At 51.3% G+C, this 12,514-nt stretch overlaps 1 protein-coding gene across 1 annotated transcript; it reads left to right on the plus strand.

The window, feature by feature from the left end:
* The first annotated feature begins 1,603 nt into the window (after positions 1-1,603).
* Positions 1,604-11,033, plus strand: SLC16A8 (solute carrier family 16 member 8). The gene is made up of 4 exons (XM_044985618.1): positions 1,604-1,832; positions 2,498-2,641; positions 4,036-4,905; positions 9,683-11,033. Exons 1-4 carry the CDS (start codon positions 1,604-1,606, stop codon positions 10,072-10,074), a joined length of 1,635 nt encoding a protein of 544 aa, XP_044841553.1. The 3' UTR covers positions 10,075-11,033.
* Positions 11,034-12,514: the final 1,481 nt, after the last annotated feature.

Consider the following 12,514-nt stretch of genomic DNA (forward strand, 5'->3'; position numbering starts at 1 on the left):
ATATTGACCTGCTGACAGCCTACACCATAACCTATTTAGTTGTGTAACACCAGCTCCTCACCCCCTGTGGGGAATTAGTAACCTCGCAAAACTACTGAGGGTGGTTGGAGCTGGGGAAGAAGGGGCTGCTCTCCAAATTGGACTCTTATCCAGTGAAGGTGGTTTACCCTGAATAACATCATTCTGTACTTCCACCGGAGGCTCTTGAAGCACCTTACAAATATGATCGTTCATAACACCCTTGTGATAAAGGGGCTGAAAGAGACTCTCTGTTATGCACGGAGAGGGGAGATGACTAGCTCAAGGTCACCCACATACAGTCTGCACCAGAGCTGGGGATAGAGCTTAGATCTCCTACTTCCCCGTCCTGTGCCTTGTCAGTGAGAACCTCCTTGGCTCATATGGCACTCCCAGATCACAATGAAGGCTGGGACTTCCCAGGACTGGCTGAGGCAGGGAATGGAGACATCATCACAGAGTGAACTGTCCATCTAATGTACTGCAGCCAGTGGCACTGGAGTGGGGAGAGGAAACCTGCATTGCCAGGAGAGGAAGGCAGCATGGCAAGCTGTGAGCTAAGCCTGGGGAAATCCACCTGTTCCCTGGAACCTGTCATACCATGTGCTGTCCACGCCCTGGCCAGGAGTGAGAGAGTGCTGTGTTAGCAGTTATAGCCAAAGCATAGAGTGTGTTCCTGAAGAGACATGGGGTGACCAGGAGAGAGGCTGTGGCCTCCCTGTGCTGATGTTACGTGCTCCCGGGGTCCACCATGCTCAGCATTGAGAAGGGCCCGATGGGCACCCTGGCACAGACTGCAGAAGTGAGAAAAACAAACCCAGACTGGCCAGTGGGAGCAAAATTCTTGGCCAGCTTAAGGCTTTTGAGAGAAACTCACAAGACAGCCCCCGCCCCCTCCCTAACTCCCCCTGCCTTTGTTCTGGCCACACCATATAGGTACAGAGCCCTAATCTCTCTGGCGTGCAAATACCCTACAGCTCTAGCTTGCACACACCCCTTCAAAAAATCTGTCTCCTCGACAGCTCAAAAAGAGGGTGTGTGGCTGGGGGGGACGGGGGACTGTCTGCAGTGTGCTTGCAGGGAGCATGCATGGTGTTATATAGCATGTCTAGGCCCCAACCCAAACCAGAGCCCTGTTGTGCTAGGCACTGTGGAAACACAGCTTGAGAGACAGACCCTGAAAAGCTTCAGCCTAACTAGACAAGGCAGCCAACGAATGGGAGGGGAACCAGGCACAGAGGAGAGGTGAAGGGACAGGCTCCAAGGTCACCCAGCAGGTCAGTGGCAAAGAGCTTGGAATAGCTCCAGGTCTCCTGCCTCCCACTCCAGTGCCTTAGCCATTAGCCCATGCTGCAGCTCCATGTGACGAGGGGGCAGAGGTCAGAGACGGTGGGAGTAAATACTGGCACAAGTGAACTTCAACAGGCAATAGTGGAGCGCTGGGCGGAAGGCTGGAGCTGCCATTGTAACCATGTGTCCTGTATGCTCTTCTCCTCCTGCAGCTCTTGGAGATCTGTGTCTACTGCACGCTCTCCCCCGCCCCCAACTCCCGCTTGGCATTGGGTCCCCTCCCCCAAATTAGGAAATGGGGAGGTCTGACCCAGAGGCGGGCCAGTCGCCGGCTTCGGTGAAGCCCCCAGATGGTGGCTGGGGCTGGATAGTGCTGCTGGGCTGCTTTGTGATCACTGGCTTCTCCTACGCCTTTCCGAAGGCAGTGAGCGTCTACTTCAAGGAGCTCATGCACGACTTCCACGTGGGCTACAGCGACACAGCTTGGATCTCGTCCATCATGCTGGCCATGCTGTATGGCACGGGTGAGAATGCTAGTGTGAGCCCGGCCCCCTTCCAACAGTTCCCCCAACTTAGCCCTCCCCCGCTCAAACACGTACCCGGCACAGAGTGGACGCCTCCTTTGGTCTTTAACTGTCTCTTTATGCTTCCCAACCCTCCTCTGCACTAAAACCAAATGGGAAGTTGGGGCAGAGTGACAGAGAGACCTCTGTCCCCAGCACCCCTCCCAGAAGGGTGATGCGCATGTACTGTTGCTGATTTATGCCCCCATGTCCTCCATGCCTCGGACACCCCCTATGTCTCCGCTGGCACCCTGAAGAGCTCTTTGCCTGCTCATCAGCTCCATTCCTTGGTCAGCCAGAGGGGGTCCCTCTCTGCCCTTTTGCTGCCCTCACTGAAACTGAGTGTAGCTGTCGCCATGTTACACTGAGTCTCTTCTTGCCCCTTGGAAAGAAGAAATCAAAACCAGGTCTCCCTTGTGGCAGTGTGGAGCCAGGGCTACTCTGCTGGACCCTAGAGCTGACGCTTGACCTCCAGAGCAGAGCTGATGATGAGGGAGGGAACTTTCCTTTGGCCTCAGCATTCTGCATTCACGTGCTGCAGGCGTGTGGAGAAGTCTCTCGGTTGTAGCTGCCCTAACGCCTTGTTTTCTCTGCTTTCTCACTCTGGCTGCTCGGCTTCCATTCAGGGCCTGTGAGCAGCATCATGGTGAACCAGTTTGGGTGCCGGCCTGTGATGCTTGTCGGTGGGCTCCTGGCATCTTCCGGTATGATCCTAGCCTCCTTCACCACCAACATTATTGAGCTGTACCTGACGGCTGGCATGCTGACAGGTGAGAGCCCTATGGAGAGGAAAGCGCTGCAGCTGTGGGAGTGCGCCTGTCGGATCCCAGCAGCTTGAGGCCGGGGGTGGATGACATAGGCAGAGACAGAAGGGACATAGATGATGTCTAACTACCACGGTGACTGGAGATGTGTATATATGAAGACAGATAGGGAAGGGAGAGATTGGTGGCGGGGGTATAGAGAGGCCTTGTCTGTGCTTCCACTGGATCTGTGTGAGCAAGACACATGCTTAAATGCAGTTCAGGCTTGCAAGCTGCTACCTGAGGGAAACAAGGCAGAGCCAGGAGTTTTGAGGAACACTGGTAGGGATGATGGAGAAATAAAGGGGTCTAAATCCATGGAAGGATTACATGGCCATAGGGGAGAGAAGTGGAGACTGAGTGAGAAACACACAGCTTCATGACATGGTTTCCCCCCCCACCCTCCTTTGCTCTGGAGAAACAGAGTTTGGTTGCTAAGGGAAGAGGATTTTTTCTTTACTGTGGATGTGCTCAGGGAGCTGACGTGGCTGTTGGGAGGACAGCCTGCCATGGCAGCACCTTTATGGCACTGGCTCTTGAGGCTGGAGGAGGCAAGAGGAGGGGTCTGGGCGGTGACTGAGACTTCTGCCTGCCTCCATCTGGAGCTGCATAGATGGAATCAGAGCTGGCCAGGGACCTCAGTGTCCAGGACCCTTGTTCTCTGGCTGGCAAAGGCTGAGAGCACTGTGAGGACGATCTGCTCAGAACTCAGTGGCTGGCAGGAGAAACAGCTTAAGGTCTGGCTCATCAATTGATTTAGCAAGATTGGATGGGCTAGAGAGGGAACTCCACCCAGCCGTCTTCATACAGAGGCAGAGGCAGTGGGGCATGGGGTGGGGGGAAACCACTGAGCTCTGAGGGGGCACGTGGGAAGAGACACATGCACTAGGAGAAAGAAGAACCCATAGTAACAGGAAAAAAACCCTGGTCCAGTTAATATTTTCTCTTTGGGATGCAATCTGACAATGGAACAGCCTGAGGTGGGTGTCACAGTGGGACTGATCAAGAGTTTAAAGGGTAATAGCACAAGGAAGGTGATAGTGGAGCAGTCCTGATACAGGCTCTCAGGAGAGGCCTGCCAGTTAGAACGGGGTAGCCAAAGGCAGGTGGCAGTGGGCGGGTCTCAATGCAATGTAAGCTCTTTGGGACTTGTCCCTGCCTCTGCCTATGAGTTTCATACAGTAACTCGTGTGGGAGAGTCTAAGACTCAGGAAGAGAATTGAACTACATGATGGGGTCTTTGGGCTAGGTGTGTGCGTGCAGAATCTCTGAGAGGTTTGCATTTGTTGTGGTCCTCTTGTCTCTGTTGTCTCACACCCATTACTGTCTCCATCTCCTCCTTCCCCTACCCCTGCCCACAGGTCTAGGTATGGCTCTGAACTTCCAGCCCTCCCTGATCATGCTGGGCACCTACTTTGACAAACGAAGACCTCTGGCCAATGGGCTTGCTGCAGCTGGGAGCCCTGTTTTCCTCTCTGCCCTCTCTCCGCTGGGTCAGGTCTTGCTCGAGAAGTTTGGCTGGCGAGGGGGATTCCTCATCATGGGGGGTTTGCTGCTCAATTGCTGCACCTGTGGAGCAGTCATGAGACCTCTCGAGGCAGGCATGAAGCGGAAGATGGAGAGAGTTCAGGACAAATATGAAGCCAAGGAGATGCTGCCCATTGGGGAAGGGGCAGAGGAGGCCATAAGCACCACTGATGGAGCCAAAAAGTCAAAGAAAACCAAGAAGCAGCAGCAGCCCAGGAAAGGGAAGAAGCTATTGGATTTTTCTATCTTCTCCAACCGGGGATTTGTCATTTACTCCATTGCTAAGTTCATCATGGTCTTGGGTCTCTTTGTGCCCCCCATATTGCTGGTCAACTATGCCAAAGACATAGGAGTGCCAGACACAGAAGCTGCCTTCCTGCTGTCCATCATTGGCTTCATAGACATCTTTTCCCGCCCTTCCTGTGGGATGCTAGCCGGGCTGAAGTGGATGCGTCCCCATGTTGCCTACTTATTAAGCTTTGCTATGCTCTTCAATGGCCTGACAGACATCTGCAGTGCCAGGGCTAACACCTACACGGCACTGGTCATCTTCTGTGTCTTCTTTGGCGTCTCCTATGGCATGGTGGGTGCACTGCAGTTTGAGGTGCTCATGGCCATTGTTGGATCCCAGAAGTTCTCCAGTGCCATTGGGCTGGTCCTGCTCATTGAAGCCATTGCTGTGCTCATTGGGCCACCCTCAGCAGGTATGTTTGTGCTTGAGAGAGCTGTCGGTCACCCAGCTGCCCTTCCGGCCTGACATTGGGACTCTTGACCAACAGGGTAACACTAATGGTTAAGTCCTCTCAAGAATTTGGAGGCATCCAGACATTTTAACTGCATATTTCTAGCTCTAACCTTTGATTGGTGGAATGGTATCCATAGTCATCTAATGGCATCCTAGATATCAGGGCGGGGCGAGGTGGCATCAGTACCTGGCATCTGAAGGGTTCATGAGGCTGCACCTCTTTAATTCCTTGAGGGAGAGGACATCTAAGCAGATTACTGAAGAACTGAAGGGAGTTGAACAGTTCAACTCCTATTTTTAGAGAGGACTGAATGAGGGACTATTTCATTGCTTCTGTTTGCACAAGTGCGGGGAAAAGGTACCCCTGCTTTATTATGTGTGTGCGGGTATATACACTTCACTCTCTCTCTCTTTTTTTTTAATCAGTTTTTCACAAAATATACAAAACACTGAGCTGGTTTTTCATTTCAATTGTCCCTGTAAAAAAATCTGAGTCCAACCCAATGCACAACAAAACTGATATAACCGGTGTGCTGAGAGATTCTTTTTGTGAATTCTAGTAGTTTTGCTCATAAAAAATTAGCAGCTACGAGCATTTAGTTAGTGCTACCTATAGTGGGATCTGCCCCCAGCGACCCTTTATCCTGACCAACAGCACCCCCTGCTATTGCTTTGCGTGGGTAAGAAGAGAAGGTTATGTTGTTGTTAAAGCCTGGCAAAAACTGCAAAAAGCATTTGTGAACATTAATGTGACTAAAACCAGCAGCTTCTCATTAGTATTCACAGCCCGTCTGCTGTGTTGCTGTGCATATTCATGAGCGTGACTATTTTTGCTTGCAGAAAGCACAAGTCTCATGAACGTTTGGAGCAATACATCCCTGCCAGAACTGTGCACAGGGCTATCTCCAAATCTTTTTTAGAGAGCAGATTCAAAGTCTTTCATTCAATAAGGCAGTGGAGAAGGGGTGTTGGAACAATTTGTACAGTGGGGGTGCGGAGAGCCATTGAACCAAACAGTAAACCCTGGTTATGGTGGAAACCACTTCAAGCCAGCAGGTAGGGCAGCACCCCTAGTTCCAGCATCTATGGAGTGGCAATAATATGTAACTAATAGTGAATAGTTTGTTCCCTTGGGAGGGAGTAGCTTGCATAAAGTGTCTGAAGAACATGACCAGTTCTTGTCAAAGTCTATTAGTGGATAACATGCAAACAGGAAAACAAGGGCAAATTTACTAAATAATTTATTCGCTGAAGTGTCTCTGGTGTATTGTAGGTAAATGCCTACCAGGGCCCAGACTGACACCCCCTTTGCTCCTTTCCTTAAGCCAAAATTTGAACCCATATCTCCAGCCATGACATGGCAGTGCATGAAACACAGCGTGAATGAGCTCCTCTCCATGCTGTGCCAACCATCCCATTTCCATGCTGAATCATAGAATATCAGGGTTGGAAGAGACCTCAGGAGGTCATCTAGTCCAATCCCCTGCTCAAACCAGGACCAACACCAACTAAAGCATCCCAGCCAGGGCTTTGTCAAGCCGGGCCTTAAAAACCTGAAAGGATGGAGATTCCACCACCTCCCTAGGTAACCCATTCCAGTGCTTCACCGCCCGTCTCATGAAATAGTGTTTCCTTATATCCAACCTAGACCTCCCACACTGCAACTTGAAACCATTGCTCCGTCATCTGCCACCACTGAAAACAGCCGAGCTCCATCCTCTTTAGAATCCCCATTCAGGTAGTTGAAGGCTGCTTTTCCCTCCTCACTCTTCTCTTCTGCGGACTAAATAAGCCCAGTTCCCTCAGCCTCTCCTCACAAGTCATGTGCCCCAGCCCCCTAATCATTTCCACTGGCCTCCGCTGGCCTCTCTCCAATTTGTCTACATCCCTTCTGTAGTGGGGGACCAAAACTGGATGCAATACTCGCGGTGTGGCCTCACCAGTAACGAATAGAGGGGAATAGTAACTTCCCTCAATCTGCTGGCAATGATCCTACTAATGCAGCCCAATATGCCATTGGCTTTCTTGGCAACAAGGGCACACTGCTGACTCATATCCAGCTTCTTGTCCATAGTAAACCCTCCACTAGCACAGAGGCTCCCAAAATGGGGTCCCCAGGCCTTGGGGATCCATCCCTTGAGCCAGGGTCAGAATATGCCAGAACAGCATTCCCGCATTTTTGCTGCATGGAGGACATCATTTTGTTCTCCAGATGGCATCCTCCGCACAGCGTGACCTCTCACACACCATGCATGAGAGCTCAAACTGGCTGGGGTGTTCCAGTCACACCAGACTGATTGGGGTCAGGGACACTTAGTAAGATGCCAAAGGGGTTGTTTGCCTCTGAAGGCAAAAGCAAGGGAGATTTAGGTTAGACATTAGGAAAATCTTTCTGTCAGGAAGGTTAAACACTGGATCAAATTACCTAGGGCGGCTGTGGAATCTGTCACTGGAGGTTTTTAAGAGCAGGTTGGACAAACACCTGTCAGGGATGGTCTAGATAATACTTAGTCCTGCCTCTGAGCAGGGGACTGGACTAGATAACCTCTTGCTGTTCCCTCCAGTCCTACAGTATGATTGTGGGGAGGAGAGGACCAGACCTATGGCTTAAGTTGGCTCACTGTGAGAACCCTCACTAACAACAACAGTACCTGGCTCCTCATCTCTGATCCAAACAGGAACATGCTTAGTTCCCTTCCCAGGGGGAGCAGGGCCACCCAGAGGATTCCGGGGGCCTGGGGTCTTCGGCAACGGGGGGGCCCTTCTGTTCCAGGACCCGCCGCCGAAGTGCCCCGAAGACCCGCGGCGGGGGGCACCCCCCCGCCTCCGAATTACCGCCGAAGTGGTACCCGCCGCTGAAGTGCAGCCCGGTCTTCGGCGGTAATTCGGCGGCGGGGGGCCCCCACCGCGGGTCTTCGGGGCACTTCGGCGGCGGGTCCCGGAATGGAAGGGCCCCCTCGCCACCGAATTACCACCGAAGACCGAGCTGAACTTCGGCGGCGGGTCTCGCTTCGGCGGTAATTTGCCAGTGGGGGGGGGTCCTTCCACCCTGGAGCGGAAGGACCCCCCGCTGGTGAAGACCAGGAGCGGAAGAAGCTCCTGGGCCCGGCCCCGCAAGAGTTTTCCGGGCCCCCTAGAGCGAGTGAAGGACCCCGCTCCAGGGCCCCCGAAAAACTCTCATGGGGTCCCCTGTGGGGCCCGGGGCAAATTGCCCCTCTTGCCCCCCCCCCCCGGGCGGCCCTGAGGGGGAGTAGCAGGCCCAAGCAGGCGGACACTGGCCCACTTCAGGGACAGTTCTGAAATAGATTGTGAGACAGAGGTAATAATTCATGGGGCTTAATGAAGCAGCTGTGGTGGCAGGGGAAGGGGACATTAGCTCAGCATTGCTGGTGGGTCTGTCAGCATCCAGAGCATGGTGCCATGACAGCCAAAAATGCAAAGGGGGGAGAAATAGGCCTTTATTGAATATTGTGTGCAGCACTGGAGCAGCTCCTTTCAAGGAAGGAACATGGGAGAAATGGCAACAGAAAGAAAAGGGACGAAGGAGACCATGAGGTGATCTGAACAGCCTGGAGAGAGAGAGATGCTTTGTCTACTCTCCATTTATGCACAGAGTTTGAGGCCAGAAGGGACAGGTCTAATCTGACCTGTATAACACTGGCCTGAGATCCTCACCCAGTTACCCCTGCACTGAGACCAATAACATATGCTTTAGTCAAACACATCTTCCAGAAAGACATCCAGTTGTGAATCGAAGAGGGTTACGGTTATTTGGGTAAGTCAATACAGAATGGTGGAGAGGGACAAGGATAATAGAGGCATGAGAGAGGGACCTGGGATACTGCAATAATGAAGCTGGGACCATCTTTATACGTTGAGAGCAGTTTGTTTGCAAAATAGGATAACCAGGGAATAGCTGTCACCGTAACCTTGGCAGAATGGAACTGGGGCTAAGCTTATGTGTTCACCCTATGCCAAGCAGAACAGAATCTAGCCCATGGTGCCTGGCAGCTGTAGGGGCCTGAGGGTGGGGGAAGTTTGAGTCTGTTGGTAAACGTAGTTGATCTGACTCAAAGGAGCAGAAGCTGAGTGGGAAGAAAGTAACAGTGTCACTTTGCTTGGCATAACCCTACTTAGCCGCTGCTTGGTCTGCAGGTTCGAGAGGATGACAGGGCTTGCTGTGTGTTAAGATTTGCCCCCTACTATTCCCTACTCTTTACCCAGCCTGCAGTCACATATAGGGTCCAACCACGCACAAAGGACAATCCTGACTTTTGCAGAGTTATCCCATTAGCCCTAACTTGTGGGACAATTCAAAGCCCCCCCCAATATTGGTTTCAAGCATTATGCCACAGCGTTGCATGTGATTCTATTGCCTCTTCTGAGTTGTCATACTGTGATGTTGGGAAGATGGACGGGAGCATGCTGTCACGATTACTTAACACTTACAGAACAAAGGCAAATTAGTAGCTACAAGCAGTGTCACAGACTCACCTCTTGGATCACATCCCATTTGTTTTTCTCAGCCAACACAGAATGGCTTTCTGTTGTATATTGTCCAGGGTTTTGTCCAGTGTAATTTTGAATATCCCAATAAGGCTGGTTCAGTCTCTTTCCTTAGGAAATTATTCCCTAGCCACAGAGAGCTCATTGAGGTGCTGATCTCAGCAACTTCCATGTCATTGGAAAAGACTTGCTGATAGTCTAACTCTAATTATTTCTCATTTGACTATCAGGACGCTTGGTGGATGCATTCAAGAACTATGCAATCATCTTCTACCTGGCTGGCTCAGAGGTTGTACTCTCCTCTCTCTTCCTGGCCATGGCCACCTACTGCTGCCTGAATCAGGAGAAGAAGACACCCCAGCCAGAGAAGACCCCTTCGGCAGGGGGTGGCAGTGATACCGAAGAGGCAGAGTCAGATGCGCAGGAAGTGGAGGATCACGCTGCTGACAACCATCACCTGTCCCACAGCACCAACACTGCTGTTGTCATGACCAGTGATGCGGTGAACCACGTAGCAGAGGACCATAGTGCAGATGGGGTTGAGCAGCCTGCGGATGAGGGGGCAGTGCCAGTCCCAGGTGAATGCAAGACTGGCCAGACAGTGGAGAGAGAGAGATTTTAGCAAGTGAAAAGCCAGGACTAAGAGCCAATGCTAAAGTGTGTGACTGGCCTGGTTTGGAGACAAGTATATGGAAGAGGGAATATGGGTTGAAGGGGGAGAGTGTGCTGGGGAAGAAGCTGGTGGGAGCTGCAAGGAATTTTTCTATATATAATGTCTGTGTAACGGTATACTGCAAGTACACTGATGTATTCAACACAGGCCCAAACTGAAAACCAGCCTCCCCTACAAACTGTCCCTGGGAAATATTTTTAAACAGCAGCAGAGGCAGCCAGAGAACTTTACTTTTACCTCTGCACTATCACCCTAAGAGAGAGTTAGGGGCTCTCTATGATCATATCTGCTACTATTTACTCAGTCTTCAATGCCTCTCCTAATCTGCCACGGCTGTCAGGACAGACCCCGCTTCATAAACTGCAGAAGAGGCCACACTATGAACCTGGCTGGAGGGAGGTTGGTTTAGGCTGTCATGGAAGCAGCTGATGATGTAGGGAAAAACAGCTAGAGGGCAGCTACAGGAATTGCCATACTTCATATCAATCTCTCTGACCTGGCCTCCAACCACAACCAATGCCTTAGAGAAAGGTAGGGCCTTCCCCTTCCTAGGCAATACTAAAAGTGAGGGGAAGGGACTTCATTCTGACCCCAATTTGAGATTATCTGAGGGGGTGGCAGGCCAAAAGCAAGGTGGTTGTGATGCTTCATGGGCAAGAAGGAGGAACGGGGGGAAAGCTCTAGTTAAGGGCACAAAGCAAGGAAACAGTCCAACTAAATGCCATTAGCTAACAACTGCCCTGACACTAAGTCTTACAGATAGGAATACTAGCAAGGCCCCTTCCCCGCAGGCTGAATCTGCAAGGCGAGAATAGATGACATGTGAGGGGAACAACGCTGAGCAGGAAGAGTTTCTCTTTAGGGCCCAGGTAAAAAACATGCCATGTCCCGAGGGATTATCCATGTGGCAGCAATGGTACAAGCAATGGGGGGGTGGGGGGGGTGCGTGTGCGTGTGCATGCGTACGCACTAAAAGAAAACCCCTTATATAAAGGAATCAATGTTCAGGCAGAAGAACAAGCAGCAGCCAGAGGATGCAATGAATGAGGGGGTTTGAGCAAGTAGTAAATCAGGCTTAAGAGATGGATTTCTGGATTCTAAGAGAACAACCTTCCGTCGCATGCTTAAACCACACTTAATCTGCTTTAGAATTGGTCTACTATGACACTCCTAGCCAAAGCCCTTCCTTCCAGTTTCCTGAATTACTTCACCTCGAACACCCCGTACCAACACTTCAAGGGACCTATTACAACACCAAGGGATCAGAAGCCAGAGGGCTGTACGGCAGGGAGCACAAGGGCTGCAGAACAGGCATTTCACTTCAGGTCACTGGCTTGAATATGAACTAGGGAGTAGTCATAAGAGACATTACTGATAGCCCAGCTAAACCGAATTTGGTGGGGGGAGAGAGAGAGAAGGTCACACTCCAGTTGCTACTACACAAGTGGTATTGATTTGCTGCAATAAGGATAGTTTTCAAAGCGAGACAAGACCTCAATGAGCCAGGGGGCTTGCAACCAAGATGTGGCCCCCTCCATCCAGGACTCAGCTGAGACAGAGGGGGCGGAGGTGGGGGAGCAAAGAGCACTGTAGCTACCCCCCCTCTGTCTGTGTAGGAGGCTCCGCTTGTAACTTGCAACCAGCACTGTATTCACATTAAAATTTATCTGAACTCCCAAATAAATCTGACCATTTTTGGAGCATCAAGATTAGTTAGTTCCTTGAGTATAGTCTCTGTGGCTTTGTTCAATCTTGTACTTTTAAGTGACTCAAGAGAAGGAGCCTCCACCACATCTTCTGGGAAACTAATCCAGTCTACATGGACCTCACTGGTAGCAAAGGATTCCAACTATCCAGGCAACATTTTCCTTTATTCAGTTTCATCTCATGAAGTCTAGTTATACAAGGCTGTGGTCAGAGTCTGTCTCCCAACATAGGCAGCACAAAGCTGTAGCTGGGCAGGCCTCTTTTGTAATGGGAACTCAGCAGGAGGGAGAGCTACTCCACACTGGCCTCAGCATAGGGGCCGGGCCAGGGAAAAAGGTTGCCACTAGAGCACCTCCAGGGGGATATGGGCAGCTTGTTGTAACTTACAACAGCCTTCAGGCTACTCTAAGTCCCAGGAGCAGAGCAGTTTCCCCGACCCCCCAGGGGCCATGAAGATGGTATAAAGCTACCTCTGCCACGTTCCCTTCCAAGATGCACTGAATATGGCTTATCATAGCTCAGGACCTGGACTGCACTCAATACTCCTTCTCCAACAGCGTTTTCCTATATACATTTGGTCCCTCAAGATCCTTGATTACTGTGGTTGCTCTTGTCCAACTCCCATTCAAACAGTGTCACCCTGGCCGCTAGAACCCCTCAGAGGACAAAGCATGAGGAGTGC

Source organism: Mauremys mutica, chromosome 1 (genome assembly GCF_020497125.1).
Source record: "Mauremys mutica isolate MM-2020 ecotype Southern chromosome 1, ASM2049712v1, whole genome shotgun sequence".
Lineage (NCBI taxonomy): Eukaryota > Metazoa > Chordata > Testudines > Geoemydidae > Mauremys > Mauremys mutica.